The following is a 25,246-nucleotide window of genomic DNA, read 5'->3' as shown; positions in this document are numbered from 1 at the left end:
CACACATCTAAACATTACTGCTATGGGCACCGAAGACCAATTTATGTGCTGTTATTTCTGCCGGGTCGCTGAAAACGCTCACTCGCTAGTAGGGGATGCCGTTGGTCAGCAGCTGAAACTCATCATACACTTTGGTCGAGACATTGCCCTCGCTCTTTTTGATACAGTTCAACATGAAGTGAGCAGCTTCGCGATCCGTCTTCTCCAGCACGAATCGATCGCGGAAGTTCTTCATAGTCTCAGGCTTGAAGCATGGCAGGCCCGAGTCCAGCATGAGGCTAACAATATCGCACAGCTTCTTGCAGTACTGCCGACTGCAGAGGAAAGCCTTGATCGTGAGCTCCTCGAACCAACGGTATGACTGCGAATTGTCATCGCCACCCAACACGGCCATCATTTCCTCGGTCAATTTGAACGGCGCTCTCTCGAAGCGAACACCTCCGGGGGAAATATCGAAGCAGAATCCAAAGTCGATATGCAGAATATGACCTTTATCATCAACCATGATGTTGCCGTTGTGACGGTCTTTGAATTGCATCAGGTAGCTGATAACAGAGTAGGCTGCCATGCTCTTGACAAATTCACTGCGGGCCTCCTGATAGCGTATGGAATGCTCGCCTCCGTACTTGGTAATGAAGTAGTCATGCAGCCCATTGACGGCCTCGCGACCCAGCATATCTCGACTGATAGAATTTGGGAGAACATCGATTACTCCGCACCCAGGTGCTGTGGCAGTGACACGGTAGGGAAACACGTAGACATCAAGTCCGACGGAGTTGAAGATACCACGAAAAGCAGCAATCATCTGCAAAGCAAGGATGTCCTGTCTGCAGTCATCTCCCACTTTGAAAATGGCACTTTGCCAGATCTCGTAAGTAGAAGAATTAGGATCCTGAATTGTTGGCGCCGACATTGTAGACGCCGAACGCTCATGGCCTGGACGCTCCGCTGGGCGTCTCACTGGACTCTCAATTGCTGGTAGCGGATCGCCTGGTAGATCTTGTCGCTGCTTGCGGATTCGGAACGTCGCCATGTAGGGCGCTTTTGCGTGGGATTGCAGAGGTTTCCCCGATTTACGGTCGATGCCGACAACAACTCCATCCGGATTGCTAGGCAAGTATACTCCAACTTCGACCTTGATTTTGCGCAGCTCTTCCTCAATCTTTGCCTTCTTCTCAGGTTTGGACTTTTTGATGAAAGGCTTAAGCTTGCCAGAAATGTCGGTGACCTCGCCAAAAAATGCGAACTCACGCTCGTAGAACGCCTTGTCCTCGCCTGTAAAGCTTGCAATCAGGCTGTCCATAACCTGATCCAGGGTTGGCTTGATGGCATCCGGAATTGTAGCATCATCGTCTTTGTAGGCATTCGCTTTGATGTTCCAGATGATTTGATGGGCGAAGAGCTGAGAAGACTTACCCGTCTCCACGATATATCTTGCCACGTAACCCAAAGCATCATATCGTAGACATTGAACTATCTGTGGCACGTAGAAGAAGGTGACATCCACTGCATGGCTTTCAAGTGCTCGCATCGCGTACTGCAGCACGAACGGATGATTGCCATAAGCGGGCATGAAATAAGTGACAGCCTGCACCGGATTGACAGGGCTCCAGTACAGCAGATATTTCAACTGGAAAGATATATCGTTCGGTAACTTGTCCCCAAGCAATGAGTCAAGGGCGTTGGCCTCACCGATCGCCTTGTCGGGGAAGTTCAGAAGCAAGAACCTAACATCGCGATGCAGGCCTTCGTTGGCAAATCTTGTCATCAGCTGAATTGCCAAAGCCGGATCTTCTGTCCAAGCAGTGCGCGCTAAGCCGGCGCCCTGTGTCTGCGCCGCCGCTTGGATGTTGGGATGGGATCCTTCGTTCTTTAGTGGGGACAGCCACACGTTCAAGCGAGTGATTTCATTATCGAGAAGAAGCTCAAAAAGCTGCAGCTTCGGAGATTGATCCTTACGGTTCGGCGACGTAGTGTTGCCGATGTGACGCGTTTGCTGAAGTAGATGCTGTACACCGCGCATAATCTGGATTTCTGCTTTCATCTGCAGACGATTACCTCCATAGGACCAGGCTGGTGGCAATCTGAACCAGTGCAAGCCAACAGATATGACTGTATCCTTGAATGTCCAAAGTGATAGCTTGCTGAAACAGGTGCTAAATCTTAGCAGGCGCAGAGCAAATAGAACCACTTGGAACTGTGTTTCACGCAACAGGGGGTGGCCTCGAACATGCAAGAAGCCTCTGAGAGTTCGAACCATCATCCGGATGAAGGTTCGCTGCGTATTTGAGCTCCCAAGGCGGATCGCGTTGAAGTGGCTCTGAAAGAATTGAACTATCCGTAGATGAGGCGAGATTGTGTTCTGTGCGAGCTGGACATATCTCTGCAAGGTCGCTTTATCACTCGGAGCAAATTCCTCTTTGACGTAAAAGGGATCAAGATGGCCAAATGTACTGTTGAAGATGCCGATCTTCCGGTCGATGGTTCTTTCCCATGCTTGGGCGACTTCGGTGAGAATTCGAGGTTCCATTCTGGGATTCTCATGGATGACACCCAGCCAGAGAGATATGCCAAGTTTGATCGAGTCTTTGGTGAAAATTTCGAATGGAATTGCCACGAGATGATGAACGATTGCAGTCTGTGATCTTTTACTGGTACACAGAACAGCTGCAGCCCGGCGAAGCACATCCCTGAATTCGGCGACGGACAGATGCTGTTGCTCACCAGACCGAATCTTCCCAAGTAGCTCTTCGGCATCCCTTGTCACTTCTAGAATCGACCTGCTGGCGGAGGAAACGCCATCTCGGACACCGATGATATCTGCTCTAACATCTTCTCGGCCGTGCTCAGGGATGCCAGCAAATCTGTATTCCTGTCGCGTGGTATACTGCGCGATGAAGTCCGAGGCGACATTAATGCTCACTGCTTCGCCCTTTCTGTCAATAGCTCCGAGGCGCTGGTCCAGGGGTGGTATGGCTGCGCCCATTTCCAAAGCAAAAGATCTGCCTAGCGATACGTGGCCGTACGCCCCGGTGTCGTCAAACTCTGACAGATACGTTTGAAGCAGTCCTTTAATGTCAAGTGGAGCAATCGCCAACGCTGTCTCGACCCATCTTCGAGCATCGCCATACAACCGGTTCAGCGTGGCCTTCCTGAAGGGATAATCGTCAGAGAGCTCCACCGTGATCTTACCACGGCGAGACGTGAAGGTGGATCTCCACTCATACTCATCGATGTCTTCCTCTAGGCAGCTAGACCACATAAGGGTGAGTAATTCGAGTAGTCCAAATAGTGCCGCTTTCTGAACAAGAGCCGACGGGGCAGAGTTGATGATTTGATCGGCTGCAGCACGAGCAACTTCTTGCATTTTCTTGCTCCAGTGGCAACATCCACTGAACATTTTGACCAGCTGTCGGGACACGTACGGTGCGCTGAAGACATCTTCTTGGCCAGGAATCACCTTTTGAATGTACCGCTTCACGATGCTGTCGGCAATGGTCGTCAGGCATCGACCCATATTACTCGTTAGCAATGTTGGGTCGGCGAAATATTGGAGAACATCGGAACAGTCTCCGGACACTGCTCGCAGACTCTCAACAAGATAGACCGCGTTCAGAAATACGACTTTCTGATAGGACAAGCCGCGAACCTCAGATTCTTTTTCAGGCACGATGCTCGCCAAGGTACGTTTCTGGTCGGCCGTATGCTGGGGACTCATTCCACGTCGTAAGATTGTGTTCAACTCCACATCAGATTCCAAAAGTTCCAGCCTGTCTCGGTCAGCCAAAGGCTGGGAATGTTTCGCCAACAGTCGAAGTTCCTGATAATATTGCTGGCCGAGACGGGACTGCAAGGTGATTCCGTGAACGGCTATGTTGAACCAAGCTTCGCGAACCATCGCCGAGAGCTCGTTGTCTTCGGCTAGCGATCCAGGACCACCTAACGGAGCTCTCCGGACCGCAAGAATCGAGAGAGGTTTGAGAAGGGGGCCAATCTCATTTGCGGCCTGCTCTACTTCTGCAGAATGCTTGAATTCGCCTTCGACGACATCACCTTTGCTGAGAATGCGTTCGAGAAGGTGCTGTGCAAAAATTCGGAGCAGAGTAGAATGGCTGTCCAGGTTTAGAGCAAGATACTGACGGGCCTTCCGTACTGCCTCGAAAATGACCTGATTGTCCTGCTGGACGGCTTCTTGATGAAGTCGCGAATGAAGCCTCATCAGTGCTCTGAACTCGCTCTCTTTGCCATATACGGCCAAAGCCGCGCTCTCTTCGACGATGCGAGCATCAACCACAATACTGATGCGGCCAATTTTTTGGAGCATTACCGTTTGTGCAAGAGCTGTGACTCTGCTGTCATTACAGCTGGTCGCAACTACCACGATCGCGTGCGCGACGTTGCCACAAATGACAGAGGTTTCCTCATCGCCGCTCATAGAAAGAGAGAATACACTTGCGGTTCGGCGTTTTCCGCGTGACCCCAGCGAGCCGTTTTGCTGATGGTTATCGGGTGATGGAGACAGTGGATGTTGAAGTTTATCCCCCCCTGGTTGCGAGCTCAGGATATTGCCAAGTGAGTATAGTGTGGTGATAACTGTATCTTGTGAAAGCATGCGAAGGACATGAGATAGGCTCTGAGATGCATGCGCTACTGCTCTTGGCACAGAGGTTCCTCGAACAATAAAACGTAGCAATGTTCGTGCTATACTCGGTGCCGATTCTGGCGTGTACCTGGCTGCGACAGCCAGGCCGCTGAGGGCAACCGCAGCAAGGTCCTCGTCAGCCATCTGTATTGTGTTTGAAATGGCGTCTTCCAGCCAGCCGATGAGATCCTCGGCATCAGCAATGTCCTCCTCCAGCACCATACAATGGATGTATGTTTCGATTGCGTACGCTTTGACTGAGAATGCCAACCTCTGCTGCCAGGAGGAACTCAATTGCAGATAGTCCGAGCCGTCTTCGAGAACCCGCATCTGCTCACTGATGAGCTCGACAATATATTCTATCATATCATCGGTGATACTTGAATCCTCGCTACGGTGCATATGCGCTTTTCGAAGGTGCTGATCGAGTCGTACGTGGCCATCGTCGGCGTTAGCATCAACGAAGCGCGCAGTACATGACAAGACCAGGTGCATGAAGCCTTTCTGCAGGAGCATGGCACCAATAGGATTGCCAGCTGCGGCATAACGTTTCAAGTACTTTTTCCAATTGCGTGTGGAAAGGCCGTCGGAGGCTGAATGACGAATTGCCGATGTCGCTTTCTCGGCTGCGATCATAAATCCATCCGTTAAGGCATCTTTGATTGTTCGGATAAGCTGCACGCGCTCGAATGGATCCCAAAAGTCTTCATGTTGTGCAACCGCTTCGAGGAACCCTACCAAGGATACGGTCAAAGCAGCAATGCCCTGTGCCTCGTGCTCCACCTCATCGTCTTCGGCAGCGCTGCTTTGTGAAGCCAGAGCACCGGCGGAGGCTGTCCAATTACTGACGTATAACTGAATGCTGTCCGACACGATCGTCTTCACTTCGGGAAACCGCTTTCCAAGGACGAGTATTGCCAGTGTCAACTGAGTGGTCAAGACCGTCCATGGTGTTGGTTTTATATCCGGTAGGTACGGTGAGGGTGAGAACAGCTGTGTATGTACCTCCGGCAGATAAGTTGCGAGCTGGGATGAGAGCTTTGTCGCATCTTCCACCTTCTTGATCTTAGAGGCGCTCGAGCACAAGGCTAGGAGAAGGTCCAGCTCTCGAAAGCTCATAGGCACGCGGGACGTCGGGGCGATGGCACGGAAAACGCCATCCAGATAGCCATTGGACTGCGGGTGCAGGGTTGGGAGCGCTTCAGTCAATCTTCGAAGGTCGTCATGTCCAGACGTGGGAGTGGAGGGTTGCACCGCGAGCGCCGCGATCTTGGAGAAGGCATCGCGACGAAGGGAGCTCCTTGTGCTGGCGCATGGTCAGTGGATGATCAGCCTCTTACAACAATAACATACGAGTCCATCGGTATCTCGACTACCCAAAATTCAATGAGTGGACACTCCAACTTCAAATACTGTACGCTGAACACTTGCACGGTACGCGCAGTTGACGTCGTTCGTCGGCGCGGCAGAAGCTCGCGGCTCCACTGACGTGCATGCCAAGCTACAGCCTTGGCGCGGACTTTATCTTGAGCTTCGGAAAACAGACACCACACTCATAACATCCGAGAGTTCATTCTTCTTAGGTAGGTTTGCCTTATCTGACCCTTAACGAGACAAAAGTCAGTGTTAGCGCCAGAATGGTCAGTTGTTCGGCACAAACAGCACAGTTTGGCAGCGAGATGCCATCCTTAAACGCGACTTCGTCTACTGCTTCCGACTGCCGGCTACTTCTTGGTCGAGATCCGCACGAACAGGGGTTTGTCTCAGCCGAGAAGCACACAGGCCTTTTCTGGTGCCTGACCCAATGATCGACATCCTCTGTTGGGTTGCCTCGACCCTGCGAAGGTGATTCAACCTGGACTGTTTCCAAACATGCCCCCCCCCCCCCACAACCAATGAATGCTCGATGATATCCAGTGCAAGGCGTATGGAAATCCAATGGCAGTCTTTTTTAATGTATGCCACTATGGCAAAAGTTTTCTGTCTCCATGGACTGCCAGCAGCGGAATGGCTGCCCCCTTCTGGCCTTTGCAGGCGCTGTCCTCTACTGGCCACTATTCAAAAGCCAGGCGTGATGCTCTCGTCTTATCTCCTTTTCTCTTGTCTTTTCTTACTCAAACCCTGTCTCTGGAGGATCCCACTGCTCCTTCCACAGTCCAGTCGAAATGGGTCTAATCAAAATTCTCTCCATCTTGTCATTGCTGGCTTCAACCTGTGTGTGTCGCCCCGGCCTCAGAAATCAGGTCCGACAAGAGCTCGGGGACTCAGGCGAACGAGCTTCAGAGCTATGGAATGAGGTCAATAACGGAGGGGCAGCTCCCCGCGCTAACGGGCCCAGGATGTCCCGCAGAGAGCTAACGCCGAATGTCGCGACTGCTTCCACGACAATGTCGACTTCAGCCATCCGCACTACAGGCATGTCAACGAGCGCAACGTGTTCACCGACCGTTGTAACAGTAACGAAAACCGTAACCGTGTGTGGCAGTAGCTGCAGCTCAACCACTGCCACTACCAGTGCTTCAACCACCAAATCTCAGCCAATCGTTACATCGACCACCTCCAGTTTACACACCACGAGTCGGTCAACCCAGACATCCAGCGTCAGCAGCACCCGGACAACTACGAGTCCGTCTACGCGCACATCGAGTGGTACGACCACGGGATCTACGACGACCTCCTCTCACACATCCAGCAGCACAACCACACATCCTACAGGAACTTCAACCCACACGTCTAGCAGCACGACTACCAGCCGGACGAGCACCTCGACCCATACACCAAGCGGCACAACCACAGGCTCTACAAAGACTACATCCCCCACTTCTAGCGGTACAATGACGAGCTCTACACAGACTTCATCCCATACCTCCAGTGGCACAACTACGGGCTCTACGAAGACTACGTCCCGTACCGCTAGCGGCACAACCACAGCCTCCACAACGACGTCATCCCACACCTCCAGCGGCACAACTACAAGCTCTACGAAGACTTCATCTCACACCACCAGCAATGCCGCAACAACCACGTCACCCACTACAGTGTCAAAAACCACGTCATCAACCACGTCGCGCACTACAGTACCCCTGACCACAGTAAGATCAATCATCTCGAGCCCTTCATCGACTAACGAATTCCAGACAAGTAGTGTACAGACCAGCTCAACCAGAACCTCAACAGGTAGCTCGCGCACCACCACAAGCCACCCTGCTTCCACTACAACATCACACACCACAATACAGAGCAGCACCACGAGCACTCGCGCTTCCTCCACCACAACATCACTTACCACGACTCATAGCAGTACCACACCTGTTCGCCCTACTTCTACAACAACGTCACTCACTCCAACTCCCAGCAGCACTACAACCTCTCATGCCACTTCCGCCTCGACATCACACACCACGACCAGCAGCAGCACCACGACCAGCAGCAGCACCACGACCTCTAATCCTACTTCCTCCTCGACATCACACACCACGACCCGCAGCAGCACCACGACCTCTCGTCCTACTTCCTCCTCGACATCACATACCACGACTTACAGTAGCAGCACGCCTATTCACCCTACTACTACAATAACATCGAGCGTGACCCGCAGCAGCACCACGACCACTCTTCCCACTTCCTCATCGACATCACATACCACGACCCGCAGCACCACCACGACAACTCATCCTACTTCCTCCTCGACGTCACACACCCTGACTCCCAGCAGCACCACGAGTCATAGCATCACGTCTACACCCACGAGGACCACCATAAGCACCACGCACAGCTCGACAAGCTCCACTCCGGCAGCCAGCACCACCTGCCTGTGCTTCGACTCCGAGTCCTCCTGAGCATCGTCCGGCGATTACGACCGACACAAACCAAAGTACGACCTTCCTCTGCCCTATTCCCCTTTTACCCCCCCCAAGCCAAGCAAAACACCTCAACTAATCCCCTCCTTCCAAACACAGGCCCCCTAATTCCTTCCGCTCACGGCCCAGTCGTTCCCTCTAACCATCCCGCCTGACACGGCACCCCCGCCAACTAAGACTTCAACCTCCCGGCCGATGAGCGCCCTCGTCGCAGGACAGCACACGAAGACTGCGGAGGCTACGATCACAATTCGCCAGGGTCCAGGACGCGCGCGCCCCGTCGGCAAGGGGGCACGTGAGGAGACCGGCGGGGATCCTTTTTTACACTATGTTTTCCCCTAGATTTTCTGTTGCATTTGGGTTGAAGTGTGATGTGGTTGGCTACGGCTTGTCATGCTGGTTTCTTTGGGTATTCGTTCGCGTTCACGAGCTGAATAGTAGTAATAATCATAATCATAATAATCATAATTACCCCGAGATCCTCTCTCCACTCGTCAACGTCACATCATCAGAATAGCCCCCAGTAAATGCGAAAGAGATCAGGAAAAATCAAGGCCCTGGTGCCCTGCTCTTTTCCGCCATCTGCTGGTCCTCCTGTCTGAATCGATATGGCCGCCGGACTTTGTCCTTCGTACGACTTGCGTCGTGGTATCGCCCTACCCCACCCAAGACCTATTGCGGGTAAGCGATCCTGCAAGGCAACCAGCGCTATGATAAAGGCTCGAGCTTAACTTTTCGCTTTTGCGGATGTGACTGCGACTGCGACTGCGAACGACAAAGTGCGGACACACGCCACACATACACAACAGCAGCCACAGCGGAAAGTTTTCGTAGACGAGCGAACAATGGGTTTTCGGTGGGTTGAGAGAGGGTGTCTAGAACTACGTGGAAAGCTTGGGGTGGTAACGGATGGATGTCTCTGTAGAGTTTTCGTGCGTTGGCAGTGGGAGAAAGAGGCAGGGGACAATTCTTCTTACAAGGAATAGAAGTGCTGAGAGGGAAAAGTGGGTGTGATGTGGAGGGACGGTACGCGGAGACACGACGGAAAACGCGCGACTTATTCTGGAAGAGTTGGAATGTTTTCTGACGCTGCGTGACATGCGGCGCCTTGACGTATTGACATTTTCTTCGACGTGTTGCGTATCCCTGAACAGGGCCAGAAAGACATGGACCCTCATTCGGCAGATGACCATCGTCAAGTTTCGGTGACGGATCGAAACTAATGTCGGGCGAAAGGAGGATCAGACCACTAGAGTCGAAGGTCGGGTTGTCCCAATTCGTAGAGAGCTGAAGCGCTGCAAGTCGTTGATATACAAGCTCTGTACTGCTGACGGAGACCATGTCGGTCGTCGTTCTGTCTTGTCTGCGCGGCAAGTCATCAATATCGGTCGCTGCAAGCTGCTCAGACACGAGATCTGCAGCGCCCTCAGAGCCCTTTCCCGAAATCTCTACGTCGTTGATGGAAGGCATTGCACAAACTGGTGGAGGCTGGGGTAGTCTTCTTTCTGGGTATGTTTGCAGGCTGCAGTACAACTTTTGTGTTGCGGAACGCATTGTAGTGAAATAAGTGGCAGGGCGCAGGCAGCCATGTATCACGTGGGATGGTCGACAGTGACTGCTAGCTGCGGTGACATTCATGGCATCCTTGCCTTGCGCAGCGTTGCCATCACCAAAGACGGGGCAAAGCAGTCTTGAAGACCTGGCCACGGTAGTGATTGAGAACCAGCGAGGGCATGATGCGGCGGCCAGGAGAGAACCACTAGTGAGTGACGGTGCATGTGAATCAGGGCAGGCGCACAGTGAGTAGAAATGTGAAAAAGGCTGGCTTCCAAGATATGAATTTTCGCTTGAGCTGCAGGTTTGCCTGCTAGGCCTCGACTTCAACGACCACCTTGCCTCTTGCTCTGCCGGTATCGAGTCTTTCGTAAGCTTCGTTTGCTCGATTCAGGTCGAAGACACTGTCAACAATGATCTCCTTCTCGCCTTTGAGATTTGTGGACTCCTCGAGCCATTCTGGCTTGGCTTCGAGTACGATACATTCATACGAGTTGATCAGACCAAAGTAGCCTAGAACCCATCTCAAAACCATGCGTGGATGAGTGTAGTACAGCGCACTCCCCCCCATGGACGATCTGCTTGTCTTGTCGCCCACAATCGTCACATACTGCGGCGCCAATCCAATGCACTCAGTTCCACCTACACAATCGATGATGGCATCCGGTTGGAACTTGCGAACGGCAGAGGTGACCGCATCGGGCGCCGAGGTGTAATCGACCACTTCATCAGCGCCGAGACCCTGGACGAAGTCGACGTTGCGTCCGGAGCACGTCGATAGCACTTTCCAGCCTCGCTCATGAGCGAGACGGACGGTGTACAGACCTGTGCCTGAGCTTCCGCCCAATACCACCAGCCGATTGTCCGACGACTTCGATTTGGACAAGAACGGCGTGCACTTGTCGATTGACGTTCTGGCAGTTAACCACACCAATGGCAGGCTCGCAGCTTGATTCCAGCTCATATGGTTGGGCTTCTTGATAATGCATGCCGTCCTAGTGTCAAGATGGGATACTTCTGTCAGAAAGCCTGTGCCGGTGTAGTTCATGCTGATGCCCATGATCTCTTCTCCCTTCTGGTAACCGCTCTCTGGAGATGATGCGAGAACGATGCCCGAGAAGTCACGGGCTGGGATTTTGGGGCCATTGAGTCCGGGCAGTGAGTGCAGAGGAACGTTCATCAATTGGATATCGACCGGGTTGAGTGCTGTCGCCTTCACCTGAAGGAGGATGTGGTGAGGAGAAGGCTGCGCAGGGACATTGCTCTCGCTCAGCTTCAGAGTCTGTGGATAACCGGCTGTGGTATAGAGCCATGTCTTGACCTTGGTGTCCGACATGTTGTAGGTCTGGCAGGCGTTTCGTACCGAATCGAGTAGTTTGGGGATGAGTGCTTTTCCTAGTGCCGACAGCCTCGGCATATATTCAATCTGAAAACGGCCGAAATACTCTTTCGCGTTAGCGACTTGAGAATTAGTCCATGACGTCGATATTGCAGCACTGCCGCCAAGCAAAACCCAATCGACCTGAAAAGCCGGAAACCAGATGCAGGTGCAAGATGGCGCCCATGGAGCATTGCTGGTTATTGCTGATGAAGCACGTGAGTTGAGGTCCAGGTCGTATAGTCGAGTAGAGCGATTCAGCGTCCTACATCAGGAGACGCCAGGCACCAAGAATAAGCGCTGCCGTGCCGGTGCACACACCCATCAACCACTGCACTGTTGAGAATTTCACAGCTTCGATCCGCTCTCGAAGGCTGGCCACCTCTTGCTCGATGCGTGCCTCTGTCTCCTTGATGCGCATCTCTTGGGTATTTGCCTCTTCTCGGATTCTGCCCTTCTCCAAGTTCAAATCCAAGCGCACGCTTGCCTGAGTTCTGCCGATTTCGTCTCGTAAGCGTGAGTTGAGCTTCGCGAGATCACTGGATAGTCTCTCGTGGCTCGAGCGCGTCAGCTGCGCTTCGGTGCTGTCGGCGTTGGAAAGCTCGCTGCGGAGTTTGGCGAAGTCGACTTTTTGGGTATATGTACTGCGCTCCGCATCTTCCTTGAGCACCATCGTACGAGTGAGGTTCTGGATTGACTCTTCTATGACATCGTTCAACACGCGCATCATGGCCACAGCCTGATCTTCGGAAAATCCTTCGCCTTTTAGTCGCTGGACAAACTTGAGAGTGTCGAAATGGTGGTCCTTTTGCTGCACTGTTGTAGACGAGAATGCTCGCCTTGCGCCCCGATATGAGGCTACGTAGACCCCATTGTGCCGTATGGGAGCATTTCCAGTGGCCAGTGGTTGTGAACGTGTCCGTTTAGATTGCGCAAGTGCGGCATTGCGAGATCGATATTGATGGGATTCAGGGTCTTCGGACTGAACAGCTCGGACAGTGGAGAGTTGCCGGGCCTTCGCAAGGTTAGCCCGTTGCGTGATCGCTCGTAGAGACGGTCCGGAAGCAGAGTTGAAGGAGGCGGCGGAAGCCCACGACAGACGTGGCACAAGGAATCTGGGAATATCGGTGACGGGCCGTATTTTCGCCATTGTGGTCGCTTTGATCGGTTGTAGATTTGACTTGGTTACTGTAACAGAGAGGCGAGAATAATAAACATGTCAGGCAGACGTAGCGACAGAATCTCAGTTACCCGCAACTCAGCTGCGTACACGGAGGAGCTGCGGAGCAAACCGGATGCAAACACACCAAACTGTGCTTGGCATGTTTGTTCCTCCCATATACCTCCTTTGACCTACTCCTGCATGACTGATACAGCCAACAGGTATCCTTCTATGCTGTGTCTTGACCGCCTGTCAAGCTCCCATCCTGAGATCGTGTCTACGACTGCTGCGGCGTGCACTTCATCCTTCACCTCTGCGTCGGCGGCGTAAGCCTAGACCCGGCCGCAGATATGCTATTGGTCAACCCCTCGTGTAGACTGCTAATATCTCGGCTGCCATATTGGACCTTTGCCTCGTAATCCGAGCTTGGATCCGCCATGGCTCAACCCGCTTTTCAGCTCAGTACGATCGAGAGGTCGTCTAATGGAAGGCATATATATCACAGCGGAATGCAAAGAAATGCAGCGTTTCTTTGAGCCGTGGTCGTCGTGGATGCAACATTCGAAGACGTCTCGTTAGTTCGATAAGATTCTCCAGCTTCTCTGCCCAAGGCCCACAACAGCACCTGCGCTCGAACCCCTCAAAAAAGCATCTAACGCTCATTCCAAGCCTCCACAATGTCTACCTCCCCCCTGATCAAGCACAATCTCTCCGCCGCCCCCTCCAAATCCTTCGGAAGAGTCAACCTACAGTCCGCATCGCTCCACAACTCGACCATTCAACGTGTGGCCATCCAACCCGGGGGAGGGTGGTCTGCCGACCTCAAGGCCCAGGCCGGGACCGACAGCTGCCAAAAGCAGCATGCAGGCTATGTGCTAAGTGGGACGCTCGGCGTGCGCATGGACGACGGTACCGAGGAGCATTTTGGTCAAGGGGATGTGTTTGGCGTAGCGCCAGGACATGATGCATGGTGTGTAGGTGATGAAGAGGTGGTATTTGTAGAGTGGTCGGCGGCGTGATAGGGGAAGGTATGGGCTGCATGGACTTGATCAGTTTGATTTGCGATTCATCCCTTGAGCAATGGCTGGGCACGATTGGGGCGAGTGGCCTCGTATTCTACGAATGGACGTCAAAATTAATAGTAGTAGTGTGGGGGCGGAGTTGCCTTGTTGCCTGATGATGTTGAAACGCAAAGAAGACGCCAATACAGACAGAGGTCAACCAACCCTTTACAGTGACACTTCTAGTGCTACAAGTTGCATGTAAACACCCACATTCTAGTTGACAGAGGACGTATGGCAGAAACCTTCCATCTTGCCTGCCCGCCTGTAAGCTGCTACCAGCACCTATTAGAGATATGCAGATTTATATAGGCTTTCCCCATCATCAGAGTCACGCGATAGTTCGAATTGAGCCCTCTCTTGGTGGCTCGAGGCGGTCAGTCACCTCCAAGGACGAATATGAGGTGAACACTGGCAGCTGCCTCGTCAATGCTTGGCAGGCAATAGGGTGTGAATAGACAAGTACTGTTCAACCTCATTCACAGCACACATATGACGCAGAGGACAGTCGAGTGCATACTATCATTCACTATTCACTGAACCCAACGCGTCTGCCTGCCTGACCTACCACATGTCATTTCGATCTCGCTGCCTACTACACCTTCCATCACAGCACAACTTCATACCACCACTCCGTTGTTGTTCCTCCCTGCACACCACCACGACACCTTCTGGCACTCCTTTCTCCTCTTTTATTCTTCGCAACCAGTACACCATGCCTCCAAAGAGAGGCCGCACCCAAACCCGCCCCGAGCTCAGCTCGTTCCCTGTCCTGCGCGCCGCACTGGCACCCATCATCCGCACCCCCGCCACCATGCTGCAGTTGCTCTTCAACCGCAAGATGAACGGCTATGCCGAGCAGCAGCAGAGCCGCTTCCGCTTCGTCCTCAAGGCCACCGGCCAGCAGCTCGATGTCGAGTTCATTTCGCGAAGCGTCCTGCAGACGGAGCTGGGCCTGAGAGCCGACGAGTGGAACCAGCTCGGATACCCCATGGATGGCGGCGTCTTCATCGTCATCGACAACAGCAGCAGCACCGCCACCACCACCAACACCAATTTCGCCCCGGCAATCCTCGTCCGCGACCTTATGGTACGCGGTGGCTGGAGGGAGTTCAAGCTCTGGCGCGGCCAGTTTAGTGCCGTCGCCGAGGTAGACAAGCTACCTCAAGCTGCTCCTGCGTTGCCTGCTGTGCTCGCTGTGCCCGCCGTGCCTGTCGTGTCTGCCGCGCCGGCTTTGCCTGTTGTGCCTCCTGTCGTCCTTACGCCGGCTCCTGCCACCAGCCAGAAGCGCAAGCGTGACGACGACGACGACGACGGTGACGAAGACGATGACAATGATGACGATGGCGACGATGACGACGACGATGAAGAGGGCGAGCAAGAAGAGCCGCCGATGAAGAAGCAGAAGGAGGGCGAGGACGAAGAAGCTGTGATCGACCCAGCTCTCCTTGGTGGTTCTGCTGCTGTGTACGCCTATACCTACGGCGACGACAACGACAACGACAACAGCACCAATACCAACACCAACACCAACACCAATGACGAGACGCTGGTGCCGAAAGGATGGGAGCTACCGGAGGGGTTTGAGCCGGCGGAGGGAGAATACTGGGCAGGTCCATCGGCCTTATGAGGCGAGAGGTCGCTGTTATGACAAGGGAGGGTTTTTGTGAGCAGATGAGCGACCAGAGCGCAAGTCCGGTCTTGATGGCATGGGGAGGCCTTCGGGCGCTGACGCGCGATCAGATAAATCATCAAGGCCAGTGAAAATGATATGCTCAGATGAGCGACTTGGCCGCAAGAATGATTAATGTAGAATTCCCGTGCGTTTTTAAGATCGTACTTGTAGGCCGCTTCGGAGGGCAGCAGACCTACAGGCGTTCATATCGCTGTATAACTTAACGACATGCTTGATGAGCTGTCGTAAGTCTCAGAGCCCTCCTCAATAATTGTCTATCCTAGAGCCCCTTATTCACGCATCGTAGTGGCATTTCACACATGCGGTCAGATTACGGTGCTGCGTTTCGGCATCTAAGATCAGTCAATGCCGTACGTTGTGGAATTCTAGGTATATTGTCACCATAGAGAAACATACTTGAGCAATTGCAAGAGAACAGAGATGTTGGTCCAGAAGCTTGGCCCCCTTGACCGCTTGGCCAACCGGGTCTTGGGCTCGGCGGCCAGCCGTCGCGCGGGGCTGCAGCCCCTAAGTTGTAAGGCGTCCATGCGCCCTCCGAAGACAATGGCCTATACGCGCACAGCACTCTGACTAGACGCGGTTATAGTCGGAAGTGGTTGGAACACGGATGATTATAGAATTCCAAGTAACTGCTGATAGCGCCTAGTCAACGATATAAAGGCGTGGTACATTGCTTGCTACGAGCCCCGCGAACAAAAACCGCTGCAGCAAAGTCAGCACCATCCCACCAAGATGCCTTCTCAAACCCACACAACTCGAACCACCAGACCACCAGACCACCAAACCACCAGCCAAATCCCTTCCACCATGGCCAAACTCACCGACTTCAAAGTCCTCACCTTCGACGTCTACGGCACGCTCATAGACTGGGAGACTGGCGTCCTCGCCGCCCTCGCCCCCTCCCTCCCACCCAACCACACCTTCACGCGCCAGCACCTCCTCACGCAATACCACCACTTCGAAGCTTCCCAACAACGCGCCACCCCCTCCCTCCCCTACACCTCCCTCCTCACGACCCTGCACCCCTCGCTCCTGGCGTCCCTCTCCCTCCCGGCCCCCACCCCCGCCGCCAGCGCCGCCTTCGGCGCCAGCGTCGGCACCTGGCCCGCCTTCCCCGACACCGTGTCGGCGCTACGCTCGCTGCGCAACCAGGGCTTCAAGCTCGTGGTCCTCAGCAACGTGGACCGCGCGTCCTTCTCCCTCACCAACTCCGGCCCCCTGGAGGGCGTTCCCTTCGACCTCGTGCTCACGGCGCAGGATATCGGCAGCTACAAGCCGGACGCGCGCAATTTCGCGTACATGCTGGAGAGCGTGGAGCGCGAGTTTGGGGTGGGCAAAGAAGCGGTGCTGCAGACGGCGCAGAGCCAGTTTCATGATCATTTGCCGGCGAAGAGGGCGGGGGTGAGGAGTGCGTGGATCGAAAGGCCCGGGGCCGTCATGGGAAATGTGAAGGAGGGGGAGGAGGTGGTGGCGGATTGGAGGTTTGCGACGTTGGGGGAGATGGCGGAGGCGGTGGAGCGGGAAGGGAAGGGGGCGGGCGGGGCTTGAGTAGGGAGAGGGGGGGCGGGACTATGAAGTTGCGAAAAATGCTCCGTGAAGTGTATAATTCTGACGCTAGAAAAGATTTTGTTTTTCTTCTTTGCGCTTGCGTGGGACACTGGTTGTTCAGCGAAATAGGCCGGTTTATCCGTCGTGATTGAGGCTGAGGCTGAGGCCGAGACCCTTCAAGAGCTGTCTTGTGGGGTCATCGAGTCTACCAAACAGGCCGGCTGATGATGTCAGCCCCCTACCGTTGCACCCTTCCTCCTGCCCACGCACTTCCCACCTCACTTAGGCCTCGTGACCTCTCCCCATCCGGCATCACATTCCTAGAGTCCCATGGACAAACAGCACTCTCTGGCCGCGTGAGCCCCCTCGTGATATCCGTCCGGCTCGTCTCGCTCTTGTTGCTCTCGCGATCCTCTTCCACGTCTTTCGCCACTGTGTCCCAATGCTTGAACTCGTCGACGCTCACTCGCGTGGTCTTGCGGATCCCCAGATTCATCTCCTCCAGTCCCGTCGATGAGCCACGTCTGCGGCCTTTGCGCATATTCCTATTCCGGCCACCAGCCTCGAGGCCCGCCGCGGCGCCGGGGTTGCCAGCCTGGCGGCGAGCATGGCTGGAGCCGAGATTCGAGTTGCCGAGCCAGCTGCGGAAGAGCGGCCGTAGCGTGGCGAGGCAGGCGGCTGTGATACCAAGACCCGTCTCGACGCAGGACCAGATGGCGACGTCGGTGGTGGCGTAGAGAAAGTCTTCAACGTCGCCGAGCGTGTGGACGTAGGGGATGCGGATGATGGTGGCGGTGGAGGCAATTGCACCCATGGAGAGAATGAGGGCCACGACAGCCTTGGTGCGGAAGTTCATTTGCAGCTTCCATACGAGAAAGTACGGCAGGATCGCGAAGGTCCAGTCGGTGGCGCAAGTGATGGCCGAATAGGCGTAGACCGCATTGATGGTGATGCTAGGGTCGATGCAGCTTCCGGTGCCGCCGGTGTACTGCTCCCAGAAATACGAGGAAGGACGACACTGGAAGACGAAGAGGAAGAAGAAGAAGCCGCTGTAGAGCTCGGTGACCGTGAGGGTGATCCAGATGATGATGCGGTGCGTGCGGATGACAGTTAGACGAAGAAGCATGATGGCAATCGACGCCTTGATGCACATATTCGACAATACGTATACAGGCTCGCAGAGCCACCACCACTTGATTCCGACTGGGATTTCGGTTGGTGGTATAATGTTCTTCGCATGTTGGCCGGTACCATGATGCACGCCCTTGATCGCGAAGGTTGAGAAGAGTATAAAGATGGCCTACCGCTGTTAGCCCAAATCAGCGACATATCAACGGGTGGCGTACCCAGCCAAAAACCGCGAACCAGTCATCCACTCCAAATTTCTTGATAATGAAGGTGCGACAGTACACACGTAAGACGGCGGTCAAGGTGGTCAGTGCAATAAATAGAGAGTAAACGCCAACGACCTGAGGTCCTCTGCCTGCTACTGGGACGGTCATGTTTGGACGTTTTCACGTTTCCGTGAGGTTAGTGAAGCAAAAGTGAATGAAGCACAGAAAAGAAGCAGAGATGCCATTGATCAAGAATGCCACCGTCGACTGACCTTTTGGATGTAGCATCATGAGAAGCGGCTCTGCTCCGCAGACCCGTCCAGCCGCAAAAAGTATGTGGAATGCTAACGACGGTGGAGGCTGCCGTTGGTCAGATATTGCTGAGGGCTGCCAATGCGGATCCACCTCCCAGCAACATGGAGGTCGGGCACTCTGATCGACGGATGTCGGCCAACAGCAGCATTTAATCATGAGACTCTTGGTCCGAAACGGATGTAGTGTAGAGAAAGAATTTTAGCTTCAACCCTGCACGGTGTGGCGTGTGCTAAGATGCTGGGGAGGATAGTCGGTCGATCCACTATCGTTTTGGGGGCGAACAAAGTTCACGGCTATTAGTAGTTGAAACAGCATATCCTGGGAGGTCGGTAACGACAACGGCAAATTTGACTTCGTGATGCTTCGAGAAGGACGACAATAATGACACTGAGTCGCAGGCTTGGACGTGCTCCAGCCACGACGACAGCGCGAATATGGGTTTCCAGCTCCTTTGTAACAAGTGTACGAGGTCTGATTCGTTTGGAATATTGATGAACCTCTCGTGAAGTCGACGCGGGTGCCGTTGCTGCGGAAGGCAAAGCGAAAAAAATTTCGACGCCTCCTGATTTCACGCTCATAGCCGAGGCAAGTAGCCATCAGGCTTGCATCGCGCTCGGAAGCGGTGGATGTGTCTCGGCCGAGCGAAGAACGGATGACTTGCCACAATCATCCTAGACGATTGATGCAGGAGTATTAGCACGTGGGAACAAGGTGAAGAAACCAGGATCTTCGGCATTTGAGGATTGATGGAAGCTTTTTTACCGGGTGGGCCCGCCATGCCGCAGACTCGCACGAGCAAGCACTGCAATTGTTGAGGCAATCCACTGTCTGCCCCTTTCCGACCCTCGAATCATGAATGTACAGTAGGACTCCGCTTGTCAAGCGATGTTGTCGCGAATCTCTCCAGCAGGTATTACGAGACAAGCGTCGCCTCCGTGTTGAAGCCAGTCTCACACGAGCAGCATTGACATTCAGACAAAATAGGAAAGTTCGACAATCTCCTGCAGGGAGCATGCAAGTGGGCAGAGCTCGCCGCCTTAATCAGGGGCTTCCGCCTCCATCAGGGAGTTGGGTTCTCGAACAGGCAGGTGACAGTCTACCACTGATCGACAGTGTCCGCAGTGAGCCTTCTGCGGTCCGTGCCTGGGCATCACAGAGATATTCCTTTGGAAGCAGCTGGAGCATTGTGGTCCGTCCCGAAGCTGGTTCAGGTGTCAGACCAGAACATCTTCGTGCTGTTTCTCCACGCTGCTCCCGCAATCTCTGCCACGCTGCGTCCCTGACAGCCAGCGGTCACAAAGGCCACTCTTGCAGCGCAGCAACTCTCGTTCCTGTCTCTGACCATATGCCCTTCCTCCCATTTATCCTTCTTCTTCCTCTTCGCTTCCACTCCATTGAAATTAGCACCGTAGCGCCGCCAGAGTTCGTCGCCATCTCTCACTTCACCCCATGGAGCATCTGTCTCCAGTTGAAGCTTCTCCAGTGGGACCTTGTTCACCATCTCCAGACTGCTCCAGTTTTTGAAGCTGAAGCCGTTGACGCTGATGTCGAAGCCCAGCTCAATCAGCTTGCGCATTTGAGCTACCGTTCCAACAAAAGAATGGACTAGACCCATACGAGGCAAACTCGGTATGTATGGGCTGATAATGGCTACAAAGTCGTCAAATGCGGCTCGGCAGTGCAAGAACAGTGGCAGATCCCACTTCCTCGTCACAAACAGATCCAATTGGGCTCGGAACGTGCGAATCTGCACCTCTTTGCCTGCATGATCTAGCCGGTCATAGTCAAGGCCCAACTCACCGAATGCTCTTATGAGTCTTGGCTTCTGTTGTATCAGGCCATCAACGGCATTGGCGAGTCGTTCCAGATAGTCATCTTCTGTCTCCGGCTGAGCGGCGTGGTATGGATGAACCCCAACAGTCATGCCACACTGGTCCGATCGGGCCTGCGCTATTGCCAAGTTGAATTCAACGTCGTGGAGAGACATGCCTGTCAGTAGAACTCTGTGTACGTTGGCACTTTTGGCACGGTCAAGCATGCCATATATATCCGTCGGATGGTATTTCTTGCCCCGATAGATACCTTCAAACTCGTTCGCGGTTGCAGTCACAGCCACATCCGCATACTGAAGCTCATCTGAAGGTGCCGAGGGAGCCTCCTTTGGGAGAGTTGCGGGGAGGGACAGGGTTGGCGCCATTGCCACTGAGTGAGTGAGTGTTGAAGATCGCTTGCGAGCTCGGTACTTGACTGAGTGTAGCAAACAGATGCTTGTTAGGGGCCCTGTACGCTTCCTTTGCCCGTTATTCGCCCAAGGTTAAGCTCCGGTGGCTTGTTGATAAGTACTCACACAATGGCGGATAGCTTGTACGCTAGCCTCAGATGGCTCGGTAAGCGCAGTCAGCATTTAGCAAGAAAGAACAACAGACATCGCGTATTGAAATAGAGATTGTGCTTGTCAAGGAAGAAGTATGTGGTGAATTGGCGCCAACCGAAGACCCGGAGCGACAAGACCGGGAACGCACCCGGTCCCGAATCAGGCGAATTACCCACAGAGTGAACATCTGCAATATTCAACAATGCTGGTCGACAAACAGTGGCACTGGACCTGCTCCGCGTGCAGGATGTAGTAGCGCTTCAGGTCTGCAGCAAGCCTGGGTGACAAAATGCGAAGACTCTAGCAAAGAGGCATATGCATCGCGTCGAGCGTAGAGCCTGCCGCTCGAGAATAGCATTCCTTGAGATTTTGTGTAAAGCCTTCGCTATTGAATACTCTCGCGCAGCGCGCGCACACACGTCAACGAAAGACTTTTGGCCGTAGTCAATTGTAGCGCATCTCTTCTCTACCGAGGCTTGTTGACGAAGCTTGGCGAATGAGGCTGATTCATCCCGCGTGCGTCACGAACATGAGGCGGTGCCCATGTGAGAGGCGCATTCGCGACGACACTAAGGACGGCATCGCGTGGGGCTGCCCACTTCCGTCCACGAGAGACAGGTCTGCCTTGTTGCACTCTAGCCTCCGTGCCTAAAGCGAGGTACAGTTTGCTATCGACTTTCTTCGCTTGCTCCGTCATCATGTTTGCCGCGAGTTGAATCTCCGCCCCGCACCCTTACTATGCACGGTGCACGACTCGGAGAATCCCTCCTGATCCGTGGTCGACAAAGAAAACATGCCTGATATCGGCGGACATTTGAGCAGGCTGAGCAGACATCTGGGAAGAGTAGGTGATATCTCCGTGAAAGTTGGCACTGGCCACATGCCCTCCCTGCCCACTGGCCATGTTGTGTCGCCTTCCAACGTCAAACACGGCAAGCATGCGATCCTCCTGCAAGCACACACATTCACCTCATGCCTTACCATCATGACAGCCCAGGAACTTGAGACTGACACGGATGCTCCCCAGCTTGCACCTGACGACGCCTGGCTAAGCTGTGAGTGTCGCATTTCCCCACCATGCGCGACCCGACTGACCCAGGCGCAGATTACGATGTGCGACGTCAGTAACCTCCACCACGATACCACGCTTCACGATGCTGATCAAACTACAAGTTACCAAGGAAGATATAAGCTCGCTAAAGAATGATTGGTTGACCGACAATGTGAGTGCTCAGGTCAGACTCGGTCGGTGCACATCAGACTAACTGATCGTATCAGGTAATTCAATTCTGGGAGGAGTAATATACGCATTCGACGGGTACATACAAAGACTGATTGGCCAGGTACCTTGAGCGGGAGTTCTTGACCAGCTACAAGAACTCCAAAATCATTCTGTTGCGACCTTCGATGTCGTTCATGATTGGCGTTACACCTGACCGGAACATAAACGCGATCAAGGTAAGAGCCGTGGGAAACGCGGTGTGCTTGTTGATGCAAACCCAAGCAGTCTGCGCTTCCGAGCTTCGACGGCATCACCCATGCCTTTTTGCCGATCAACGACTGCCAAAATCCTAATGAGGCAGAGGGAGGTACACATTGGTCGCTCCTCCTAGTGTCTATCGTCGATGGTGTCGCATTTCACTACGACTCACTGCCTCCTGGCAATCAGTTCGATGCCGCCGTGATCACCCGGAGGTTGGCTATGCTCATTGGAAAACCGCTCCGTTTCATTCAGCTACATGATAGCCCTCAACAAGAGAATTCATCCGACTGCGGAGTATTTGTGTGCCTCAACATGCGGCATCTACTACTCAAGAGGCTGTTGCAGGTACATACGAACGAGAAAGTCAGCATGAGTCTAGGTGGCAGAAGGGTGGACGCAAGAGAAGGTCGAAAAGAGATGTTCCGCGTTATTGAAGGGTTTCGAAAGGAGGGCGAAAGGCGGCGCTCGTGAGTATCCCCGATCTCCTCCCACGGGCTCAAACCTCATCTCATCGCCATAGGGTTAGCGAATCTCCCCACCCGGGTCGAAAGTCGAGGAGTCCGCCACGAATAGATTCGCCTATAGGGTCAACGCCGCCGAGTCCAAACCGGCGGTGACGTTGACATGGGATTATTCTGGTAGCATGAGCGAGTACGAGATGCCGAATTAGAGACGCTTTACGAAGGATACTATTGTAAGAGAGGCGAGTTTGCCGTGATGGCCTGATTCTGGATCTGTTCTTCGCGGTCAACTTGTTGGCTGCGGCTCTCGAGCTTGGCGATTACATAAGTGGCAGGGTGGTTCGAGACGGAAAGATCGAGGAACGGAATCGCGTCGCGCCACCTGCTCGACCAATCGCTGGGCTTGGGTACCTGGGGCCAAATATTTTTGCTGCATCATGAAGTTCCGCCATTGCGCATACCGTTAAGCTGGACGAGTGGCCTGCTTCTTATTACCGTTTCCCGCTCTCACAGTCGCTACTGCTATCATTCCTAATCGTCCCTTTGTAGTCGCAACCACTCCCTCAAGCGACGACGATGGGTCTCTTCAGCGCCCTCCTCGAACCCCTGGAGCGGTTTACCGCGTCCCTCCCCTTCTGGCAGGTTGTCCTGTTGGGATGCTTCGTCTTCATCATACTGTCCATTCTCGTGAATATCATACGTCAGCTGTTCTTCTACGACAAGCATGCGCCTCCCGAAGTCTTCCATGTTGTCCCTGTACTGGGCTCCGCCGTTACCTACGGCATGGACCCGTTCAAATTCTTCTTCGACTGCTACGAGAAATATGGAGATGTCTTCACATTTCAATTGCTCGGAAGAAAAATTACCGTCTGCTTGGGTACCAAGGGCAACGAGTTCATTCTGAACGGCAAGTTGAAGGATGTCAACGCGGAAGAAGTCTACTCCCCACTCACCACTCCCGTCTTTGGCAGCGGTACGATACCCCAGCTCCGTCCTGAAGAGAACATGCTAATTCCCGGTAGATGTCATTTACGATTGTCCAAATGCAAAGCTTATGGAGCAGAAGAAGATGGTCAAATTTGGCCTAACAACCGAAGCCTTCCGCAGCTATGTTTCTCTCATTTCTGCTGAGGTCAACGACTTTGTCGCCCACAACAAGCTCTTCCGTGGCCAATCTGGCACCATCGACATCAGCAAGGCCATGGCCGAGCTGACCATCTATACTGCTTCTCGCGCCCTGCAAGGTCAAGAAGTTCGTGACAAGTTTGACTCCTCCTTCGCCGACCTCTACCATGACCTCGACATGGGCTTTTCTCCCATTAACTTTATGCTCTCCTGGGCCCCTCTACCTCAGAACCGCGCTCGGGACCATGCTCAGCGTACAATGACCAGCCTGTACATGGACATCATCAAAGAGCGCCGTGCCGCTGGTGGCAAACGCGAAGGCGAGGAAGACATGCTCTGGAACCTCATGGATTGCAGCTACAAGGATGGCACAAAAGTTCCCGACCACGAGGTTGCGCACATGATGATCGCCCTACTTATGGCTGGCCAGCACTCCTCATCCTCCACCTCGTCTTGGATCCTGCTTCGTCTCGCTACACGGCCCGACCTCCAGGAAGAGCTGCTCGAGGAGCAACGCCGCATCCTCGGTGACGATCTCCCACCACTCACCTACGAGAGTGTTCAGAAGCTCACTCTGAATGCCAAAGTCGTTAAGGAGACCCTTCGTCTGCACGCTCCGATCCACAGCATCATGCGCAAAGTCAAGAATCCCCTCAACATTATCGCTGAAACTCCTACTTCAACAAAGGAATATCACATTCCTGAGACCCACACACTAATGTCCGCTCCCGGGTTCACCTCACGTCAAGAGACCTACTTCCCCTCGGCCCTCACTTGGGAACCGCACCGCTGGGATGAAGGCCATCCGCTCGCATACACCCAGCTCGGCCTCGAGAAAGAGGAGCTAGAGGACTACGGGTACGGCATGATCAGCAAAGGTGCCAGCTCTCCGTATCTACCTTTCGGAGCAGGTCGGCATCGGTGCATCGGCGAACAGTTTGCGTATGTGCAGCTAGGCACAGTCCTGGCGATGATGGCGCGGCTTGTGCGATTTGAGAACTTGCCAGGCAAGAATGGCGTGGTTGATACAGACTACTCGAGCTTGTTCTCAAGACCGATGGCGCCTGCCACGGTGCGATTTCGGAAGCTCGAGAAGACTTCGAACGGCAATGGTCATGCGAATGGCCATGTCAAGGCGTAAGTGCAAGATGAGCAAAGGCCACGCAGAAGCCGTGGGTATGGCACGCCTACGTAATTGACGAGGGTGCGTGTTGATAATGAACTGCAGGGCGTTCGGCGTTGGACATCAGTCG

General features: G+C 53.8%; 10 protein-coding genes across 10 annotated transcripts; 5 read left to right on the top strand and 5 right to left on the bottom strand.

Annotated features, from left to right (window-relative positions):
- Positions 1–85: 85 nt before the first annotated feature.
- HMPREF1541_06982 (uncharacterized protein) lies at positions 86–6,003 on the bottom strand (the record flags this gene model as incomplete). The annotated part of the gene is made up of 2 exons (XM_008721307.1): positions 86–5,948; positions 5,996–6,003. The coding sequence occupies 2 exons, from the start codon at positions 6,001–6,003 to the stop codon at positions 86–88; spliced, it is 5,871 nt and encodes a 1,956-aa protein (XP_008719529.1).
- Positions 6,004–10,369: 4,366 nt separating this feature from the next.
- HMPREF1541_06981 (uncharacterized protein) lies at positions 10,370–11,392 on the bottom strand (the record flags this gene model as incomplete). The annotated part of the gene is made up of 1 exon (XM_008721306.1): positions 10,370–11,392. The coding sequence occupies one exon, from the start codon at positions 11,390–11,392 to the stop codon at positions 10,370–10,372; it is 1,023 nt and encodes a 340-aa protein (XP_008719528.1).
- A 307-nt stretch (positions 11,393–11,699) lies between these two features.
- On the bottom strand, positions 11,700–12,584 carry HMPREF1541_06980 (uncharacterized protein; the record flags this gene model as incomplete). The annotated part of the gene is made up of 1 exon (XM_008721305.1): positions 11,700–12,584. The coding sequence occupies one exon, from the start codon at positions 12,582–12,584 to the stop codon at positions 11,700–11,702; it is 885 nt and encodes a 294-aa protein (XP_008719527.1).
- A 689-nt stretch (positions 12,585–13,273) lies between these two features.
- On the top strand, positions 13,274–13,615 carry HMPREF1541_06979 (uncharacterized protein; the record flags this gene model as incomplete). Its single annotated transcript, XM_008721304.1, has 1 exon — positions 13,274–13,615. The coding sequence occupies one exon, from the start codon at positions 13,274–13,276 to the stop codon at positions 13,613–13,615; it is 342 nt and encodes a 113-aa protein (XP_008719526.1).
- A 757-nt stretch (positions 13,616–14,372) lies between these two features.
- HMPREF1541_06978 (uncharacterized protein) lies at positions 14,373–15,287 on the top strand (the record flags this gene model as incomplete). Its single annotated transcript, XM_008721303.1, has 1 exon — positions 14,373–15,287. One exon carries the CDS (start codon positions 14,373–14,375, stop codon positions 15,285–15,287), a length of 915 nt encoding a protein of 304 aa, XP_008719525.1.
- An 873-nt stretch (positions 15,288–16,160) lies between these two features.
- HMPREF1541_06977 (haloacid dehalogenase, type II) lies at positions 16,161–16,901 on the top strand (the record flags this gene model as incomplete). Its single annotated transcript, XM_008721302.1, has 1 exon — positions 16,161–16,901. The coding sequence occupies one exon, from the start codon at positions 16,161–16,163 to the stop codon at positions 16,899–16,901; it is 741 nt and encodes a 246-aa protein (XP_008719524.1).
- A 238-nt stretch (positions 16,902–17,139) lies between these two features.
- On the bottom strand, positions 17,140–18,403 carry HMPREF1541_06976 (uncharacterized protein; the record flags this gene model as incomplete). Its single annotated transcript, XM_008721301.1, has 2 exons — positions 17,140–18,201; positions 18,248–18,403. The coding sequence occupies 2 exons, from the start codon at positions 18,401–18,403 to the stop codon at positions 17,140–17,142; spliced, it is 1,218 nt and encodes a 405-aa protein (XP_008719523.1).
- A 1,354-nt stretch (positions 18,404–19,757) lies between these two features.
- On the bottom strand, positions 19,758–20,747 carry HMPREF1541_06975 (uncharacterized protein; the record flags this gene model as incomplete). The annotated part of the gene is made up of 1 exon (XM_008721300.1): positions 19,758–20,747. The coding sequence occupies one exon, from the start codon at positions 20,745–20,747 to the stop codon at positions 19,758–19,760; it is 990 nt and encodes a 329-aa protein (XP_008719522.1).
- A 1,057-nt stretch (positions 20,748–21,804) lies between these two features.
- HMPREF1541_06974 (uncharacterized protein) lies at positions 21,805–22,878 on the top strand (the record flags this gene model as incomplete). Its single annotated transcript, XM_008721299.1, has 6 exons — positions 21,805–21,979; positions 22,030–22,044; positions 22,098–22,147; positions 22,203–22,222; positions 22,268–22,382; positions 22,432–22,878. The coding sequence occupies 6 exons, from the start codon at positions 21,805–21,807 to the stop codon at positions 22,876–22,878; spliced, it is 822 nt and encodes a 273-aa protein (XP_008719521.1).
- A 566-nt stretch (positions 22,879–23,444) lies between these two features.
- On the top strand, positions 23,445–25,134 carry HMPREF1541_06973 (uncharacterized protein; the record flags this gene model as incomplete). The annotated part of the gene is made up of 2 exons (XM_008721298.1): positions 23,445–23,841; positions 23,891–25,134. The coding sequence occupies 2 exons, from the start codon at positions 23,445–23,447 to the stop codon at positions 25,132–25,134; spliced, it is 1,641 nt and encodes a 546-aa protein (XP_008719520.1).
- Between the last annotated feature and the right edge of the window lie 112 nt (positions 25,135–25,246).

This window comes from Cyphellophora europaea (genome assembly GCF_000365145.1).
Source record: "Cyphellophora europaea CBS 101466 unplaced genomic scaffold supercont1.6, whole genome shotgun sequence".
NCBI classification, from domain to species: domain Eukaryota; kingdom Fungi; phylum Ascomycota; class Eurotiomycetes; order Chaetothyriales; family Cyphellophoraceae; genus Cyphellophora; species Cyphellophora europaea.
This window is presented reverse-complemented; position numbering and strand designations above follow the sequence as displayed.